Source organism: Rana temporaria, chromosome 1 (assembly GCF_905171775.1).
Source record: "Rana temporaria chromosome 1, aRanTem1.1, whole genome shotgun sequence".
In the NCBI taxonomy this organism is placed as follows: Eukaryota; Metazoa; Chordata; class Amphibia; order Anura; family Ranidae; genus Rana; species Rana temporaria.
In genome coordinates this window covers 606,491,251-606,513,256 of record NC_053489.1, presented here as the reverse complement: position 1 = coordinate 606,513,256, position 22,006 = coordinate 606,491,251, and the positions used below count along the sequence as shown (strand labels likewise).

At 40.0% G+C, this 22,006-nt stretch overlaps 1 protein-coding gene across 3 annotated transcripts in view; it reads right to left on the bottom strand.

Annotated features, from left to right (window-relative positions):
• The window catches only part of KCNIP4 (potassium voltage-gated channel interacting protein 4), an 894,954-nt gene that overhangs the window by 135,353 nt on the left and 737,595 nt on the right, over positions 1–22,006 (bottom strand). For all 3 annotated transcript variants that reach the window (XM_040335194.1, XM_040335193.1, XM_040335192.1), the window contains exon 2: positions 3,757–3,881. In XM_040335194.1, the coding sequence (XP_040191128.1) occupies positions 3,757–3,881 (125 nt within the window). The remainder of the gene's footprint in view (positions 1–3,756; positions 3,882–22,006) is intronic.

Below are 22,006 nucleotides of genomic sequence, written 5' to 3'. Positions count from 1 at the left end.
TATGTGAATCTGGCCCTTAGTATTTTGCAGAGTAGAGTAGGGACTGGCCAGACAGGGACTACTTTGAAGCAGTTGGCAAGTTTGAATATGTACTGCAACGTATGTGAACCAAAAATTATGAAAAATCTGCCATGAAATCTTTCTGCTATTTCTACAACAAAAGATAACCAAATAATTCTGGATGCTAAAAAGACTAAAAAGACAATACCTGTTCAGAGAAAAGTATGTTAAAAATAATAAGACTTCTTATAAGACTTCTTATAAAACCAGTTTTTTTACAAGCAATAATTTATAGGAAAAATGCTTGCAAGTAGTTTGTAGCAAAATAAAACGAAACAGTGCATTTTTTCTTATGTTAAACTGAAAAAGTACAGTTGTGGATAAAAAAGTGACAGAAGAATTGGCCCCAACTAGAGCAATGGATATTAGGGTTCAAACAGTAACACCTCTTGTTCAACTTTCTAAAAATCAGCCTACATATGGTTGATATATAGAAAAGGTTATCTTTTAAAAAAAAATCTCGGTAGACATAGCAACCAGTTCTCTCTCTTTTGGATTTCTTTTGCTTGTTTTTTTATTTTACAACCTGCAAAAAATACCATGAGAGCAGATAGGTTGCTATAGCTATAAAAACAACTTTGCTTTAAAAATAGGAGGTCCTTTTTGGGGCGGTGCACCCTAATGGGCATTATCTGGTAACTGTTCTGGAATTAAAGCGGATGTAAACCTGATTCATAAAATTTGAGCTGGGCACATATATCTGCAGTATTTTGTTATCTCTCTTCAATGAGCTAAGTCCCGTAGCTCTCTCCTGAACTGTTCCTCTGTTATCAGTCTGACAACTCCTGACAAATTCTTGGACACTTTAGACAAAAGCAGCCTGAATCTTCTGTCTGGGGAGGCTGCTAAAATACATTAGCAGGGAGCAGGTCCTATTACAAAACACCTCTGAGAGTCTCAGCCTACAATGAGAGGGGGTGTGGGCTTTTCCTCCAATCAACAATGTTAGCTATGTTGGCTGCATGCCCAGACATCACACTCTGTGTTAACCGGGAAGAGAAAATCTCCTAACACAATCTAAACTTTCAAAACAGTATATAAATGTAAAGACATACATGCAAAACCTGTGTAGGGAGATTGGTTTTATCCCTGTGTATCACCTGAGGCTGTTCACTTCACTGGATGTATGGAGGGTTTACATCCACTTTAACCACTTCAGACCTGCGCTATAGCTGAATGATGGCTACAGCGCGGACCTGAAAATCCAACAGGACGTCAACTGACGTCCGCTCCTTTGCGCGTTCCCCGCGCTCGCTCCAGAGCGCGCATCGGGGAAACTCTGTGTTGGGCGTGGACACAGCCAATCACAGATCGCCGCGAACGGCCAATCAGAGTGGCCATTTGCGATGCGATCTGGGCGGCCAATGAGAGATGATCTCATATGTAAACATATGAGATCATCTCTCATTGCCGTTTAAAACAGAGACAGCGTCCTGTCTCTGGAGAGGAGACCGATCTGTGTCCCTTGTACATAGGGACATAGATCGGTCACCCCCCCCCAGTCACCCCCCCTCCACCTACAGTTAGAACACAATGCAGGGAATACATTTAACCCCTTCCTCACCCCCTAGTGTTAACCCCTTCAATGCCAGTCACATTTATACTGTAATTAGTGCATATTTATAGCACTGATCGCAGTATAAATGTGAATGGCGCCAAAAATGTGTCAAAAGTGTCCGATGTGTCCGCCATAACGTCGCAGTCCCAATAAAAATCGCAGATCGCCGCCATTTCTAGTAAAAAAAAAAATAATAATAAATAATAATTCTGTCCCCTATTTTGTAGGCGCTATAACTTTTGCGCAAACCAGTCGCTTATTGCAATTTTTTTTTTTTACCAAAAATATGTAGAAGAATACGTATCGGCCTAAACTGAAAAAAAAAAGATTTTTTTTTAATTGGGATATTTATTATAGCAACAAGTAAAAAATATTGTATTTTTTTCAAAATTGTCGCTCTTTTTTGTTTATAGCGCAAAAAATAAAAACCGCACAGGCGATCAAATACCACCAAAAGAAATCTCTACTTGTGGGGAAAAAAGGACGTCAATTTTGTTTGGGAGCCACGTCGCACGACCGCGCAATTGTTAGTTAAAGCGACACAGTGCCGAAAGCTGAAATTTCCCCTGGGCAGGAGGGGGGTATATGTGCCCAGTAAGCAAGTGGTTAAACATACATCACAACTGTTGGCAGGAATGTACTTATGTAAGATTTCCAGGAACAGATATAACAGATGCTAATCCTAATAGGCAAAATGTATAGAAACATGAGCCTTTAGGGGGAAATTAAATAGTCTTGGTGTGCATCTGGATATAAGTCAGTGTTGTCTGTATACACTGAACCACAGGGAAAAGCAACTACTGCCATACCACAGTGATAGTGTATTAAAAAAAGAAAAATGAACAGAGAACATGAACTAGATGAGAGCAAAAAAATGTTATCAAAGACCAAAGACAAGACTGCTGGACTTAGAAAACTCAAGATTTTTCATCTCAGACCCTTTTGAAATGGAGGGCTCACTGAGTGTCCTGTGATGTATCCACAACATTACACCGGAAGACAACAGCTAGACTTTTTAATTGGCCTTTAACTCTCAACTCTGAGAGGACAGACCTGAAAGAAAGACAAACCATGAACCTTGATATCATTGCTGTCATGATTCAGCACTTTTACCCAGGAGTTATGTCTAGGCTAGTCAATTATTACAGTGGTCTATGATTATTATTATTATTATTATTATACAGGATTTATATAGCGCCAACAGTTTAATATATATGCGCATGATTAGCTGCAAACACAACAAGCAGAAACAACAAATTACAATTCATATCTTTTTTTACCAACTGCCCTTAAATAAGGAATTATTCTATTTAGTCTTTAATGAAACTATGTTAAAGTGACCTGGAAATCAAGGAAAACACCTCCCATAAGAAGTTAATATTAGCATGGCCCATTTCATTTAAAGTAGACAAAATAAAAACAATCATTAAAATGCCTTAATAGTTTTAACTTGGTAAGTGAAAGGTCATCCTCCCTAATGTGCAGTTTAAAGTGTAAAAATGACCTGTAGGGGGAAAAAAGATAGATATTATACTTACCTTTCCTATGGCTTCCGTAGTGCAGGGCTGGGATTGATTTACTAAAACCAGAGAGCGCAAAATCAGCTTCTAGGTTTTCTTTGTCAGAGCTCAATTGAACAAGTTGAAGTTGGATGCTCCTGTGTTTTCACCCTGTCGCATGTGCCCCTGGTGGAAACCACAAGTGGCCATGCAAAGACCCACTGCGCAACTAAAGTGCACCATTGTTATATTATCAGGAAGCCAGCCCAAGCAATAATGTTCATCTAATCCTGCAACGCACATAGACAGAAATGGCTGAAAGAAGCTGGTGGAAATCACCCTCATTGTGATACCAAAAAGGATGAAAAGAAGGTCAAAATGGTATTTTATGAAATAAATAGCAAATGTTTACACATAGTGCTTGAGCTGTTATCCAGGTACATTTTTAGATCTATTTTAGGGTTGAGGAAAGTGAATTTCTCACATTTTGTCAAGACCATGCTGTACTTTGTAGGGTTCATATGTATATACTGGTAGTGTGTGGTTGTTATATGCTACCACCAGCCTCATTTGCTGTGACCTTGGAGATTTAATGACCTTTTAGAAACATTTAATCATGAAAATAATAAAATATCTCACGTTTTTGAATCCTCTGTAGAGAATCTGGAGCTCCTTCTTTGTGAATTTAGTCTGTGCTTCAAGCAACTCGAGGGCCTCGGGGCGATGCCGCACTGTGGCCATCTCCAATTCATCTTCCACACTGTCTGTAGAATAATTAGCAAAAAGTTAAAATTAAATCAAGGCAAATGGGATTCAAGTATGAGAACTGAGAGAAAAAAGATTACAAAGGACTAAACAGCAAAAAACTGTCCTCTGAGATTTGATGCTGTATTAGTCACTAACAACCATGTTATAGATGGCCTTTATAAGTTCAAAGGAGAAAACATTTTAATAACGGTGTCCCTGAAAGTCCTTACATAGAAAAGCTCAACAAGTGTACAGCATTTCAGTGTTACCAAACTAGGTTAAAGAATTTTGAGAAAGAATAATTAGGGGTTCGCAACACAACCAACTCACCTCCCTAACCACTCTGGAACCGATCCCTGTATCAATATACACTTTATTCCATGGGAAAGTGGATAATAGTGGTACATGGCGTCATAGCAACATTAGAACACACAGATAGCTCATTATGAATGTGTATCTTAATTCTTCCCTTATGTTTTTCATTATTTAGTTTGAATACATTTTGTTACACCATGACAAGCAGTTTCCCATTTTAGAGGACTGAGATGATACGATCAAGTTGGAAAATTTAGGTTCAATCTCATGCAGTTATATACCGGTAATTCTCAGTGTGATCTTTATTGCATGTTTACAATGGTCCTGCTTGGCACAATGTAAATATGCCAATCTCATATCTGAGGGATCACTGTGAAGGGTGACAATAACTTTAGTAGTTGCCGCTGCTACAGTGGTGCCCACAATTTTCTGGATCCTTGTCCTTCTTTTCTGCATAGTGACCATAAGGATTTGCTCGCTTGGCACTGTTGCCCTTAACAAAATGCATTGTTTGTTTTAATGAATACAAGCCGTTCTCTTGAACAAGGTGAAGATGCTGGGTGGTGACATCACAATTCTAACACCATCTAAACAGTGAGTTTAGCTTCTAGTTGGAGAAATTGTTGTCAGCGATCTCTTCAAGAGCAAGTCCGTCTCCCATAGCAAACGATAACAGTTCAGCCCTGCAATGGTGCACAACCTGTACACGGGTACTGAAGAGAAAGAGTTAAGTGAAGTGCATGCATGGAGTCAGCACTAGATTACCTGATGGGGCTCCATACCATTACTGGGAGCGGTGGACAGGTGGGGAAGGCAAGGGCTCTGTGTGATCCTCCTAAATGCATCAGTGACCATGGTGGTGTATAATACATTGAGAGAGTTTATTTGAGACCAGTTGTCTGCTCCAGTAAAGGTACCTCATCTGTACCCTTGCTTGATGCCCAATGAGTAGGGAAACATGGAGAGCGTAACACCTTATGTACTACCCCCAGCCATCCTCCTTACAGACTATTACAATGATCCTCACCTTCCATATCAGTCACTCAGATATGAGATTTGAGTACTTACAATGTGCCAAGCTGGACCAATGAAATAAAGATCATACTAAGACTTGCAATGTTTAAAAAATACAAATGCATTATTATATATTGGGTGTATAGTGTGTGTATATCAGCATGAGACTGAGACCGCGTACACACGACCGAGAAACTCAACGGGCGAAACACATAGTTTTCCCCAACGAGTTCCTTGTTCGGCTGTCAAAAAACTTGTCGAGCCAAATTTTCCCATTGCCCGTCGAGGAAATAGAGAACATGCTCTCTTTTTGGCTCGACGAGTTTCCCGACGGGTTTCTCGGCGAAAAGTGTACACATGACCGGTTTTCTCGGCAGAATACGTCTCCCATCGAGTTTCTTGCTGGATTCTGCCGAGAAAACGTCGTGTGTATGCGGCCTTAGGCTCTGTAATAAAAAAATAAATACATTTTGGTAGATACAGTCATATGTCTGACATCAGACATTATTTTGTGCTGTTTGTAATTTTATGGTTCTTTTGTGATTGCTGCAAAATTGGTGAGGGTGATATGTAGAAGTACTGTAGCCGAAAGTGCCACAGAGCAGGAGAAAAGTACTGTTATAGACCTTCTATGCTGATTGTTGCCTTATATATAGATTGACATTCATCTCTGAGATTAACAAATACATACCTCCCAACTTTCTGAATTGATAAAAAGGGACACCTTTTAGCAATCAGTATGTAGTTAAAGGACACGTCCCTGCCACGGATCCAGTTAAACTTACCACAAAGATCTAATATGCAGAAAATGATTGGCTAAATCACACTAATGTTTTTTTGACCTCTAATTTTCCTTTTAATTGGCTTTCAAAATATAAATGCAGTAATGTAGAGGTTGGATAAAAAAGCTTGGTGTAACATATCACTTTTGTTACAACCCAAGTTCCCAAAAAGTTGGAATACTGTGTAAAAATCTACATAAAAACAAAAAATAATGATTCGCAAATCTCAAAAACCCAGGCTTTGCAATTTTATGTTGCGACACATTATTCTGAAATAGACAGCATTTCACAGATTGGTGAACCTCTGCCCATCTTTACGTCTAATGCCCAGTCTAATGCACGGTTGTAATTACAAATGTTCGATGTGAGCTTTTGGTCGGATACTTCGACGTTGTGCAGACTCCATCGGACATTTGCTGTCAGAATTTTCAGCAAGAAAAATTTGAGAGCTGGTTCTCAATTTTTCCGACAACAAAAATTATTGTTGGAAATTCTGATCATCTGTATGCAATTCCGATGCACAAAAATCCTACGCATGCTCGCGATCAATTTCACGCATGCTCGGAATCATTGAACTTAATGATCATCATAGTGTTGTACTTCACTGCGTTTTTGACGTTCAGAATTTCTGACAACATTTGTATGACCGTGTGTATGCAAGACAAGTTTGAACCAAAATTCCATTGGGAAAAACCCACGGTTTTGTTGTCAGAATTTTCGATCATGTGTACGCGGCATTAGACTTCAGGATGCCCTTTCATATAACTGAACTGCTGCCAAAATAACCTAATTAGTTACAAAATGTTCTTACAGTTCTTCCTTGTTAGTTCCACTTTTCCATCTTTTTGTTGCCACTTCTTAACTTTTTTGAGACTTGTTGCTGCCATTAATTTCAGAATGATCTTTTTCTTAAAATGGTACATTTTCTCAGTTTAAACATTTGGTATGTTTTCTATTGTCTATTGTAAATAAATATGGGATTATTAGATTTGCAAATCATTGCATTTTATGTGGATTGTACACAGCGCCCCAACCTTTTTGAAGTTGGGGTTGCATAAAATAGTAAATTTTGTAAAAAAAATAGGTAAAAAAAGAGGAACAACTGAGGCTGAACGAGGGAAAGAAGGATTTGGTCTCAAATGAGGGACAATTGGGAGTTATGCAAATAACTAAATGGCCGGCATAAAGGATGCAGATGTACAAAATAGAAATCTGTATGAACTTGCAGGTCTTGTGTGACCACTTCTATTGTGTAATGGGTCATTGCCATCGATGGATAGATGATCATGTTGCTTACAACCTAGATGGATGAATGTCAGCAAAGGAGAGAAAAACCGCTCAGGTGTGGAAGTCTTCAAAGTGATTGCTTCTCTCAGAACAACGGGTGCAGGCAATGCATGTATAATGGCAAAACAAAAGAACAGAATCTTCTGGACAGCGGCAATCTGAATAAAAATGATTGTAAAATCCAAAAATCCAAAACAGCACTACAGGTCACAGCAACCAGTCAAGCTGACGTGTTTCACACTGTACTAGTGTTTAATCCTATGATTAAACACTAGTACAGTGTGAAACGTGTCAGCTTGACCGGTTGCTGTGACCTATAGTGCTGTTTTGGATTTTTGGATTTTACAATAAAGGCAATTTTTATTCGGAGTGCGCCTGTACAGAAGATTCTGTTCTTTTGTTTTGCCATGGATGAATGTCAGGTGTCCTCCAGAGCTTAACTGTGATTGTTCTTTACAATAACCTTGATAACCGTTTCTACTATTGAATACAAATGAAAGGAAACCTATCACAACAGCTGTTACAACCCAAGCTCAGATCCAACACTTGAAGCTAATACTGCACTCTTCTTGCAGCAATGATATTTTCAGGACAGATGAAGCAAAGTGTATAATGCTGCACATTCGTGTTCTCTGCTGTGACAGGTATTAGTTGATGTGACAGGTATCCGCTAATAGTTTTACACAAATATTTTATTTTAATACACAGGTAGGATGTAAGGTATAAATGTGTCAGTCCATAGGCAACTAACTGATTAGCTGTTTTGTTTTGTAACCCTTTTGATCTGCAACTGCTAGCAAAAAAAACAACACAATTCTCGAAGCAATGTATTTTATAATAGCTAACTAGCCATTCAAGTCAAGTAGCAAAAATCCATAAATAATTCAAAGGTGAAACAAAACAAATATTTCTCTATGAAGCCACTGGGAATTGCGGCTGGATTTCTTCTGCCAAAATAATAGCACAGGATATTTGCCGTGTTGGGGACAATAAGGGCTACACACTACTTGATGGATATCTGTGCTTGATGCTACTAAATTCCAAGGACTTCTGTGCAGGCAAGTTATTTACTGCCTAACAAGTGCTTTGTCCTCTATTGGGGTCTCTGTTAATGCGACAGATTTCAGTTTATTTCTTCTCATGCACAGAAAATAGAAAATAAACAAATGCAAAAAGGTGAAGAATATACTATTAAGGAAAAAATTGGTAATTTTATAACCAGAACAGAATTAGGTATATAAACCCAAATAAAATGCATTCTTTATTAATACATACAAAACCTCATTGCTATTTAATGTTGCTTGAGCTGTCAGCTATATTCATCAATATGCACTGTTTGCTGGAATGTAATAGATCCACTAAGAATATTTATAGGGAGTTAGGATAGACAAACAATGTTTGTGAGAGTATTAGATCAAATAAATGTTTGTTTTTTTGTGCCTGGCTTTTGCTTTTAAAGGGGTTGTAAAGGTAAAAAAAAAATCCCTAAATAGCTTCCTTAGTGCAGTCCTCCTTCACTTACCTCATCCTTCCATTTTGCTTTTAAATGTCCTTATTTCTTCTGAGAAATCCTCACTTCCTGTTTCTCTGTCTGTAACTAAACACAGTAATGTGACACTTTCTCCCTGATGTGGAGAAAGCCTTTGAGGGGGCGAGCAGGAGTGTCAGGAGGCTAACAAACACACAGCACCTTTCTCTATCTGCAAAGTAGAGAGTGTCCTGACTCTCCTGCTTGCCCCCTCCCCCCTCAGGAGGCTTTCTCCACACCAGGGAGAAAGCCTTGCATTACTGTGTGGAGTTACAGACAGAAGAACAGGAAGTGAGGATTTATCAGAAGAAATAAGGACATTTAAAAGCAAAATGGAAGGATGAGATAAGTGAAGGAGGACTGCACTAAGGTAAAGGAAGCTATTTAGGGAAAAAAAATTACTTTTACAACCCCTTTAAAGCAGCGTTAGGGTCAGTTTATTCCTCATTGTAGTGAGGAGGATAATGCAAAGACGTAGGTGTTAATGGTTTCTAGGCCCCTTTCCTAATTTTCCATTTTGTTGCGGTGCATTGCATGTAATTTACTGCATTTATTAAAGCATCTCTGCTGCATTTTTGGCACTGCAACACTGTGCAAAGTGGCGTGTGTTACAATAACACGCAGTAAAACTCACGTTTACTACATGCTGCTTCATTGCATAGGTGTTAATCCAGACTTCCAGTTACCATTTAAAAACAGATTATACTACAATGTATAAATGTGAGCCAGCCACCCAAGAGTTACATTCATCTTTTTTACTGCCGTAAAATAAACAAATGTCAATAGGCTCTTGAGTTATGGGGCTGCGTCATGATTTGGGACTTTGGCTGAGTGCTACTTAAATAATGACAGTTTTGAGACTATACGGGCTAAAGAGATGTAGCTCAGTTTTGAATAAAACATTTAGAAGTAGTTTTTCTATCACTTTAAACAAAAATCTCTTGCTGCAGTACTTATCCTTGCCAACAGGCTCAGCACTATGTGATCCAATGCCAGTCTTCTTTCTGTTTAAGTGGCACCTAGCATCATCCAACTTGCTGCCTGTGAGTACCCACTCCTGGGGGGGGTTATGTCATGAAGCTACCTTGGGCTGACAAGGAAATCAGCAGGGCAAGGTTCCAGCTCATTATGTGACACCAGCAGCATTCAGGACCTTCCCACTGCTAGCAGAATAAAGAGATTGCATAATATCAAGTGGCTAGACTGAAGACTGAAGGAAAAAAATTAAGCACGCAGCAACTTAAAACAAAAACAAAAACAATATATTCATATATATATATATATATATATATATATATATATATATATATACATACAGTATCTCAGAAAAAATCTCTTGAAGACTTAGCCTCAAAGAGGGGACTAGTTATGTGTTTTTATGACTGAATACAATTTTCTGAGCCCAGTGAGGTCATCGGCATGCAGACTTTTCTCTACGCCAGTGCATTTCCATAGAGCGTGGATGGGCTGCAAGAGTGACACCCAACCAGTTTGCAGTGCCCTTCTAGTGAACCCAGTGAAGTAATCGGTGTGTAGACTCTTCTTTGGCAGTGCATTCCCATAGATTGCAGATGGGCTTCAAGAATGACACCCAACCAGTTTGCAGTGCGGAAGCTTGGAAAGGTGGTTCTCCTATACTTTATTAGTGGGCCAGATTTAAGGAAACATTGTTAGAGGTACAAGAATAATTATAAACTGTACTGCATTTACAACTCTGGATATTTGAGGCTACAGTCAACAAGAGGTAGAAGGTTTTTTTAATATTCAGGAAACTTGAAGCCCTCATTGGTTTAGTGGTCTTCTAGTTGAAGTCTATCTCTTGTTTAGTGGTCTGGTAGTTGAAAAGTAACCCTAGGATAGTGTGCTGCCTGTAGTTGTTTACGATAGTCCCCCCGTATAAACTTAAAATCAATTTGTCAAGGTCACAGTCAAATTTAATTCTGTAGTTATATGTAAGCACTTTAACAACTACACAATTTGCTTTAATATGGAAACACACTTTTTGATTAATCAAATAAATGTGAATATATCCAACAGAGCTGTAACACTTAATACGTGTCTGTAACTCGGCCCAATTTGTATTTTTCCGTCATTTGTGCTTATAAAAGTTAGCAGGTTTCTCTATGCATTAGTAAAATTCGACTCACGCAGTCTTACTGCCAAGTGTAATGACAGATTATTCTGTTAGTTGGTTGTAAGCAAATACGCTAGTTCATAATTTGCATATTCGGCAACTTTCAGTACTGACTTGCAGTTTTCTGGGATTCTTTTTCTAGTTTGCAAAAGCTTCTTTAGGCAAAAATACAGAAACAACTACATTCACAGTACACATGTATATGTTTGAACTGTTTTTGATGCCTAAATATTTGTCATTTTAATCAACCAGTCATTTGCTACAGATAAGCCTGAAAAATAACAGACATTTGATGACCTCTCTTTTACCCAGTGTATTAAAAGTGGTAGTAGATCCTTTTGTGCCATTTATCATGTACTGGTAAGCTTATAATAAAGGGAGGTAAAATTAATATCTCCTACACGTGCACCATTTAGTAGATATTCCAGCAAACAGCAGCCGTGACATCTGTGGCACATGCACACTGAAGGAGAGGCATACTTGTGCCATTCCTTCAGAGCTCTGTGCTGTGCCTCCCACGCACATGCATAGGACTGATGGCATTGTGGCTCTGGCCAATCAGACCGCCAGAGCTAGTGAACCCAGAAGAAGACATGGGGAAGGTGGAACCCTGTTAGTGGTTACAGGGCGCCACTGGTGGGGTCCATTCTTAAGGTAAGTCTAACATAATGTGCTAGTATAGCTCTGCTCCCTCCATTCAGAGATTCCATTATTATAGCTTATATGAATGACTTACAATCTTTGAATGGAGGGAGCAGAGCTATCAATCATTCACCTGTCCTCCATTCAAAGATTGTGTTTCATTCATAGACGCTTCTATGAATGAAGGAGCTGTGCAGAAAGGGTGAGCATAGTCAAGCTCCTTTATTGAGAGCTTGTGACAGCCGATTAGTTGTATTAGGCAGTGCTGTACCGGAAGTTTGGGGGGGGGGGGTTGCAGGAGGGAGGAGGGAGGAAGATTTTCACTAACAGAAGAGGAATCAGCACAAGGCACACATCCTACTGACTGTAAATTATGTCCCTTGTGCTGAGTTTCCTGTTTGTGATTTTGGCTGCACTTAAGCTTTAAGGCACTCTGATCCATCTATTGTAGAGGTGTCCAAAACTGCACTCCTATTGGAGGTGGGTGGTGGACACCCTGAACAAGGTGTTTCAAGTATCTCTCATTTAGATCCCAAACCTTGCATGTTTAATTTACTGGAAGAATTTGTGAAAACCACACAAGAGAAGCAATTGTTAGGACTTTGTTTTTGGCTCACAAGTTAATAATGTCTCATTTGGAGTCAGAGAATCCTCCCACAGTCAAGGAGTGGATCTCTGCTGTTGGTAATACACTTCGGATTAAAAAGATTATTTATCAACATAGAGGGTGCTCGCGGAAATATGAAAAACTCTGTAACCAATGGCTGTATGTACCAGCGCTTGCCCCGGATGGTCTGGTAAGGAACAGGCTTCTTAGGTTTAATGTGAGTTGAAAATGATGGTATTATTACGTATATTGGCAATAGGAATGGCGTTTTCGGGTAATGTTCCTATTATATTTGTTAGAACTTTTATATAGGAGGCATGCTCTCCATTGTACTTATACAGGTTGCTAAAGGCATGGTCAACTGTGATTATGTTTCTGCACTTGTATACCATGTCTTGTTTTGGGCTGTCTACATTGTAATAAATAAAAGCTTTTTTTGGATACAAAATAAATAAAAATGCTTTAAGACACTATCAAGAAAATACATTAAAAGGACCAATCTGCCTGAAATTGAAGCTCATCTCTTTGTCATTCAGGGATTGCAAGAGACTGATACCAGGTCAGATGCAGGTGCTTACACTACTTTCATTAAAAAAATATATTTAATGATAGATTAATGATTAAAAGGCTCTACTTAGAGTTCAGCTTTAAGGATTTGATTTTAAATGGGTGTCTGTTATACCAGCCATATTTTTAGATCTTCATTAAATGCCTTGGTTGTATGTTGGAGTTGAGAAGCAAGCCATTTGACAGGAAACCTTTGTGTACCGATCACTGACAAGAAAAGTCATTTGTTGCAATGCTGGATATAGCGGTTCTAATAGACAGTATGAGACTTCCTAAAATAAGTTGGAGCCTGATAAGCCAGGTGGTTCTTATATGTCATCAGAGAGCTGTGACTTTTCGTACCAACAATGAAGCTCTACATGTTGGCACCAGAGCTCATTAATTTATGTCTTATGTCATAAGACTGAATGATCCCAAAAACCTTTTGTTCCGCTTGATGTCTGTGGTTCATTATAGCTTCAGGTTTGCAGAATATTTTTTGTCCTACTTGTAAATACTGCTACTATTTACAAGTCAGTAAATTTGACATAACAAGTAAACACTACAGATCTCAAATGCATAGTTGCACAGCAAAACTATAAATATTAAGAACTTTGGCCCAGATTGACAAAACACTTACGCCGACATATAACACGTTATGCCGTCGTAAGTGCCAATGTGCGCCGGCGTATGTGTGCGGCAGACCCACGAACCAACATGCGCCTAAAAACAGGCTACACCCCGCCGACGTAGCTTGCACACGCCGGCATAGGGTGGGCGCACATATGGGCTGGGTGTATGGTGCTACTCCCATTGATTAGCCATTCAAACATGCAAATGAGGAAAATACGCCGATTCACGAACGTGCGTGTGCCCGGCGCATGCTACGCGAGATGCGCGTAAGTTTTACGTCCGGCGTAAAGTTAGTCCCCATAAATGAGGTGCAACCCAGCAACATACATGCACAGTTCTGCACCAGGAAACACAAGCCGGCGTATTGTGCGTTGGACGTGTGTCTGGCTGGGTGTACGTTATGTTCACGGCATACGCAGTGATCCGGCGTAGCTTAGGCAGTTGTGCCGGCGTGGTTGTGAGCAGGCGCAGGGGGGTGCTGTGCATGCGTCCACGTCACGGCGCATGCGCAGTTCGTGATACGTACCTGTCTGGCGCTCGGTCCATCATTTGCATGGGGTCACGCCCACTTCCACCTACGCCGGCGTGCGCCTTTGAAACCCACGCCACGCTGGCACAGCGTTGGGAGCACTGGCTTGCTGAATGCAATGCTTGCCTCTCCACGCTACGTTGGCGTGGCGTACGGTGTTTGCTCTACGGTGGCATAATGTGCGCCTTGCTCTCTGTGAATCTGGGCCTTTGACTTTTCAAATTAAGGTAAACCTGAACGAAATTACCGAAAGTGGACCTCAATTCCAAAAGTAAAGATTTGCTATATGATAGAAACATGGCTAAGCAGTTCCCTTAAAAATCAACATTTTGTGCTGAATTCCTCCTAAAAAATAGCAATGGTATGTGAATGTGCCTAGGTACTCCTGTACCCACAGCCGTATATTTGTACTGTGAGATCTAAGGCACTGCTGTCTCTCACTGATAGTATCAGGAGATTTGGAGTAAGATTTGGTGATATCACCATATGCTACTAACTCTTCCTCCTGAAGGCTCTGACATAGGAAAACTCTGCCTCTACCAAGATGGCCACCATCATATAGGCATGGTAAAGCCAGCCATACATTGATTGACTTTCGATCCATGTAGTCTCCCTGCTGTCAGAATACAATTGCTCAGCATGAGGGATTGCCCTATCCACATTGAGGGTGTGTATAGGGTAACTGAGTCATCCTCTTTCATTCAACCCCCTTGTATGGCCAGCCTTAGCTCTTAATATGAAATTATCTGCTGCCGGGGTACCAAAGGCAACACTGGTGGATAGTTCTTTGCCTCCATTGCCTTCTTTTTTTGCACCACTTCCAGAGTTCAATTCCTTTTAAAAAACTTTTATAAGCTTTTAAATCTTTTAAAAGGTTGATTTTATTTTTTAGTTTGCGGCTTTTATTAAAAAAAAAGGTGATCCCATAATGAAGGTCCTTGTTCAGTTACTTCAATTTGGCTTCTCACAGTCTCCATCACAATGGGAACAGTTGGAGTGACGGCATTTCCAAATTTGGTCCTGCATTGTCACCCAGTCACCCTGTAACATGATCACATGGCGAGACTGCGAGCAGCCAACCCAACTTATATTGGGAAGGCATGATCAACTGATGACACTCTCAGGAAGCCAGTTCAGAGCAACATTGTGCAGCAGACACTGAAGTGAGTGCATACAGACAGGAAGAGGCTGGAGGAGATCAGCAGTACTAAGATGTTAGAGAGCTCTCACAGACAGTGACACTCCACTCTGAAGACTGCTACTTGGGCTTAGAACTTTGTGCTACCACTGAAGGTAAATGATATGTATTATAATCCATATGGGAGACACAGTGGCTTAGTGGTTAGCCTTAAAGCAGAGTTCTACCCAAAAGTGGAACTTCTGTTGGTTGTATCCCCCCTCCGGTGCCACATTTGGCACTTTTCGGGGGGGAGGGGGGAAAGGGATACCTGTCTTTCACAGGTATCCTGTTCCCACTTCTGGGAGCCTCAGCTCCATCTGGGCTCCCTCCTCCTCTTTTCCTGGTGCCGGGCCAGTATAAGAGAGGAGCGGAGCTTCGCACATGCGCAGTAAGTCCCCTTACTCGCATTAGAGGCAGCATGCACCCGACAGCTGATGGAAACATTAGCTGCAGTGCCGACATCGCTGGACTCCAGGACAGTTAAAAGTCAGCAGCTGCAGTATGTTCAGCTGCTGGCTTTTAATTTTTGCAGCGGTGGGTGGACCTCCGCTTTAATGAATTTCAGTCCTTTATGCGAGTCCAGGTCAGGACACTAGCTGCATGGAGTTTGCATGTTCTCTGCATGCTTGTGTGGGTTTCTCCCACACTCCAAAAACAAGCTAGTTAGTTAACCATTCGCCGACCAGCCATCATCATTATACGGTGGCAGGTTGGCTCGTTCCTGCGAATCGCTGTACCTGTACATTGGCTCCTTTAAAAACCATAGCAGGCTGCACCACAGGGAACCGGATGCGCGTGGCCAGCAGCCGCAATGTCTGCCGGCCACCTGTGATCGTGGGCACAAGAGCCAGAACTGCCAGTGACATTAACACAGTAATCAGTGCATTTTTATAGCACTGATTGCTCTATTAATGTCAACGGTTCCAAAAAAATTCAAAGGTGTCAGATCTGTCTGCCGCAATGTCGCAGTCCTGCTAAAAATCGCAGATCGCCGCCATTACTAGTAAAAAAATCTAAATAAAAATGCTATAAATCTATCCCCTATTTTGTAGACGCTATAACTTTTGAGCAAACCAATCAATATACGCTTATTGCAACTTTTTACCAAAACTATGTAGAAGAATACATATTTATGCGTTTTTGGGGTCTATTCATTATAGCACAAAGTAAAAAAAAAACGTTTTTTTTTTTTCAAATTTTTTTGTTTATATACGCAAAAAATAAAAAACGCAGAGGTTTGGGTACAGCGTCGCACGACCGCACAATTGGATAGAAAAAAGTCCTGGACTGCCGCACTCCTAAAACGATGTCTTTATTGCAAATGAAATCCAAAAAAACAGAAAACAACCAAAATAATGCAGTCAAAATAAAGTGAACAAAAGGAAAAAGGTGGCTGACATGTTTCACATTGTATGATGCTTACTCGTATTTTGGTTGTTTTCTGTTTTTTTTGGATTTCATTTGCAATAAAGACATCGTTTTAGGAGTGCGGCAGTCAAGGACTTTTTTCTATCCAATGCACCTGCGCATAGCCAGCACCCTTTTGGTCCAGTGGGATGGAAGCAAAGCTAAGGGATCAGCAACTTTAAGAGCGGTATATTTTCCCAATACGACCACACAATTGTCAGAGAAAATGATGCAGTGCCGTATCACAAAAAATGGCCCGGTCATTAAGGGGGGAAATCTTCTGGGGCTTAAGTGGTTAAATGACTACAAAATAGCCCTATTCAACAAAGTGCACCCAAGATGGCTGTCTTACTATCTGCCTCACCAGCAGATAAAGTGTTTTGAGTCCCGAGGGGGAAATGTGCTATACAAATATTGAATAATGTAATATTAATAAAATGAAGGCGTATGAAAAAGATTTTACGTAATTATACACTAAAATTAAAGTTCCGGTGGGTTTTAAATTTTTGCACCACTTACATTCCATTTTTTTTCCAAAATTATCCAAGAAGAGCATTAAATAAGAACTTTCAGGTATATGAAAAAGAATATGTTTATGTTTTAGGATTTTATATGGATGGACTGGCTTTAATGTCTAGAGCACTTTGATGTGAGTTTTTGGGATATCCTTCAATCAGTGCTAGTAATATGTTAAGGAAACATTGTTGTAGGTCCTTACTACAGAGACAAGAAATTTCTACAGTTGTCTAAAGAAAAATCAGTTAAAAATGAAGCATTTAGGATGGTTCTCTGAAAATATTACAGAAGAGGCAGGATTCATAAGGCATAGTAGAGCAACTTAGATAGCACTATTTTATATTCAGCTTCTATTCAGTCTTCCTTTAAAGAAATGGACATTCATATTACATTTTATGAATATGAAATTAAAGAAAGGAAACTTGCTTTGAGTTTCTTGTGAAGTTTTGGCATCCAGGCATGGAAGGAGTCTCAGGAGTCTTTCCTTAAAGTTACATTTGGTGCTGTTTTTGTCATAGAGGTACCCTGCAAGACACATTTATGAAATCCACTGTAGAGTTATGGAGGTATTGTACTTGGCAGCCAATAAGAATCCAGCTTTTTTTCTGTAGTGCAGGAAATGATTGGTTGATTAGTGCCACTGACTGGTTGCTGTGGACAGCACTCTTCCATTGCAGATATGCATACAGTTTTTTTTAAGCCCAAGTTTAGTCAATTTGTTTGCTTTCTTTTGGTTGAAAAGTGGAAGTCTTGGAAACTCTGTTTTAAATGCAGTCTGTATTCCATAAAATTGTATGTTTAACCATAACTTTTTTTTTTTCTAGTTTTAGAGAGGATGGAAGGATTAGAACCCTTGTCGGGTTTTTATTGCTGTCTGTGTCTCCTGGGGAGAGCTACCCTCTCCATTTCTCCCGAAAGTAAAGGCAAATCCCAAATTTAGAGCAAAAGGTGAATGTTAATCTCCCAATAGAGACACCTCTTCTTATGACAATGAAGAAGGGAATTATTCTAATGAAGCAATGGCCTCTCAATTCCTGTTGCATGTCCAGCACAGGAAGTAAATATCAATAGCACATATGCACCAAAAAATAAACTGACAAGATAATCTTTCACTACTCTGTCCAAATCTTATTTAGGAGATACTTGTCCCTAGTACCAAAAGTGAATGGCTGTACATGGCTACTTTATTTTCATTGAACAAAAACAGATTTCCAGGTTTCTCATCTCCCCACCGGGACATTGCATTCTGACAGCAGCACATTCTGCTATCAAAATTCACCGATCAGCGGTAGCGGCTGATCGACAGAAAATTTTCCAACATGTCCCTTTGACAGAAGTCAGTTAAACAGTTTTGATCAGTGTATGGCCAGCTTAAACATTCATCAGTCTAGTAGAAAATGTACTTTTATTGCTCCCTGTGTAGAGAATTAAGATGGCCGTATACCGTTAGAATTTGGTTTGAAAATGTTAATTTTTGTTCATTTGATTTTCTAGTGAGTCAAATTGATGATTATTTTAGACCACAGTGATGAGAAAATTCAGAGGAGAAGTATGCAAAATTTTCTCAGACAAATGAAAATCTAACTGTGAAAAAACATATATGTAATAAAATGCATGCTCTAGGCACCAAAGAAACCTGTTTAGTACATCTGGGATTGTGCATGGTCTGGGTGAAATTTTAAGGGCTTCTTAAAGTGATTGTAAAGTCGTGTTTAAAAAAATCTAATAAAATTAACAAACATGTTATACTTACCTGCTGTGTGCACTGTTTTTTCACACGGTAGCCCTGAATCTCCTCTTTTCGAGTCCCTCTTTGCTGTGCCTGGCCCCCCATTCCTGTCGAGTGCCCCCACAGCAAGCAGCTTGCTATGGGGGCACCCAAGCCGAGCTGCAGCCCCAAGTGTCCATTCAGACACCAAGCTGCCATTCGGCCCTGCCTCCTCTCTCTCCTAATTGGCTAACTGACTTTGATTGACAGCCACGGGAGCCAATTGTGCCACTGCTGTGTCTTAGCCAATCAGGAGGGAGAGACCCGAATGGCTGAGTGGACATCGCTGGACAGAGATGGGGCTCAGGTAAGTATTAGGTAGTGCTGGGGAGGCTGGTAAACACAGAAGGCTTTTTATCCTAATGCATAGAATGCATTGGGATAAAAAAGACTTCTGCCTTTACAACTCCTTTAAGAAACTTGGTTGACTCAGTGATAAAAAATTCTGAATTTTTGTACAAAAATTCCAATGAAATTGACAGGATACAGGTCTGAACCTGCAACCTCTGAGGTGTCAGGCTGTGGCTCTTTTTGCTGTGGCACCAGGGATGCTAGACAGCTCCCTGTCTCATTTTTTGGACAACCTTGTTTTGTATCTTGTTTATAATGAACCTTTAACCCTTTGTTGCTCCCATGAACTTTCTGTCTCTGCATTACCCATTTGCAAGATTATTGTGCTTTTTTCAGCTGATATATTGCTCCTTCGAATACTTGTTGCTGTCCTTATCTTTGCAATCACTCCTTATCAATTCTTGGCTTGCTCGTTGACTATGCTTTACCTGATCCCCTCCAGCTACTACTTGTTACCAACCTTTGGCTTGTTTGCTGACTATGCTTCTGCTTGATCCATACCTGCTACATCTGCTGCCGGACCCCAACTTGCTCACCTCCTGGTGGGGTGATCCAGAGGACCATGACCTGGTACTAGTATGCAGCAAAACCCTTCTCCACCACCAGGAGCTCTGGTCAATAATGGCTAGTACCTAGACCCCACACCTCAGGCCATCTGTTAGGAGGACATGCTAGTATATTTCTTGCTGACTACTTGTGAACCTCTCTACTGCTACAGCCATTGGCCTCCGAGCCTGATCCTAGACCGCGACAGAAAATTTACTGGTCACCCATCAAATAGAAAGGTGGGGGACAGCTTCTCTAGCTTCCTGTTCTGAAGGAGTGAGGAGAAATCTTCTAAACGAGAACATAGATAGCAATAAAAAGTTGACGGGTTTCCAAACTTTCCCTACCCTATCCAGACTGAAAAAAAAACTTTTGGCTGGAGTTAGGCTCTTAAAGAAATCCTGATTCCAAATACATGTATATGGCAGTTTTAATATAAGTGATTCTGGCTGAAGAAAAATGTGTGTAATCGTTATCCATTATAGAGGTACATTTGTTTCGCTATGCATGCTGGGAAAGTTATTTGCACACATTATTGAAAGAGTGGCTGTTGTATTAATCAACATTCATTACAAAGCTCTCAGTCTGCAACTTCATGCAATGCTTTTATTGTAAATGTCTGCATGCAGACAGCCAATAACACCGCTCTGAATCCCCAATGTTTTTCAACAGGTTTGTTTAAATAGATGACAGTTTAGCAAAATGCTTTCTCTTTTAGGAAAACAGATTGGAAATGTTTACTTCTCCTCCAACTCTGAAATATTTGGCAAGAAATAAAGTGATAAAATATTCAAATCCCTTTTCAGAAAAAATGACAGCAATATTGCAGGCAGGAATAGCAGAGACATTGATAAATACAGCCCAGTTTTGCTCTGTCATTAGGAAAGTAAATACTATTAGTAAAGCTGATTTTTTTGCCTCCTCCCTTAATGAAGTACTCCATCAAAGCTATACTACGCCGAGACACACAATACCAGCATCACTTTGACTAATAATACACAGCTAGGGACAAAAAGAACCAAAGGCAAGTATTTAAAGTGAACCTTTGCTCCACTCTAAAGCTTTATTTTTTGCTATATAAACAAAACAATTACAGAAATATAAAAAAAAATACATAGTTACATAGCTAGTCAGGTTGAAAAAAGTCCATCCAGACCAAAAAAAATAAAAATAAAATGTATATATATATATATATACAGTTTATATACAGTATTTATACAGTATATATATATATATATATATATATATATATATATATATATATATATATATATATATATACACATTTTCGTTTTAATATTTCTTAAAAAATTTGGGCCAAGAGTTAGAGTCTACAAACTATGGTATATACAGTATCTCACAAAAGTGAGTACACCCCTCACATTTTTGTAAATATTTTATTATATCTTTTCATGTGAGAACAGAAGAAGTAAAGAAATTACATGTTGCTACAATACAAAGTAGCGAGTGTACAGCTTGTATATCAGTGAAAGTTTGCTGTCCCCTCAAAATAATTCAACACACAGCCATTAATGTCTAAACTGCTGGCAACAGGGTTTTGATGTTTTCTTTTTGTCCTCGGTGGACCATTGCTGAGTTGGGTGGATATGGGAGGCTTCCGCGCTGAGGAAGGAGCCTGACTCCCCCGGAAAGTTTGTTGGGGAGCTGGTTCGTCCGAGTGGGAAGAAAATGCATTAGGCCCCTTTCACATTGAGGCGTTATTCATGCGGTACAGTGCTAAAAATAGCGCTGCTATACCGCATGAATAAATCTTGCCCTGCAGGCTTCAATGTGAAAGCCCGAAGGCTTTCACACTGAAGGGGTGCGGTAGCAGGACCGCTCCAAAAGTCCTGCTAGCCGCATCTTTGGAGCGGTATAGGAGCGCCCGCAATGCAGAGGCGCATTGCGGGCGGTATTAACCCTTTTTCGGCCGCTAGCGGGGGTTAAAACCTCAGCGCTAGCACCCAAATATCGTGGTAACCAAGACGGTATAGCGGCGCTAAAAATAGCATCACTGCATCTCCGCTGCCCAATGTGAAAGCAGCCTTACAGTTTTAGACTGCGGGAAACCCTTGGGTTGCAGGCATGGCAGATCGGATTACGGATCTGATGCTTACAACTCTTGTCAGGAATAACAAGTGATCCATGAATGCTGAATGCTATATGGGGTGAATCTGTCAGGCCCTGAAGGATATGTAATGTTTGACTCCCTGACTGTGTTGTATACCATGCAATGTAAAGCCGAGAATTTTCTACCTTGTTTTGTAAAAATCTTGGAGAAATTTCAATAAAAATTATTAAAACATAAACATAAAACATAAACTGCTGGCAACAAAAGTGAGTACACCACTAAGTTA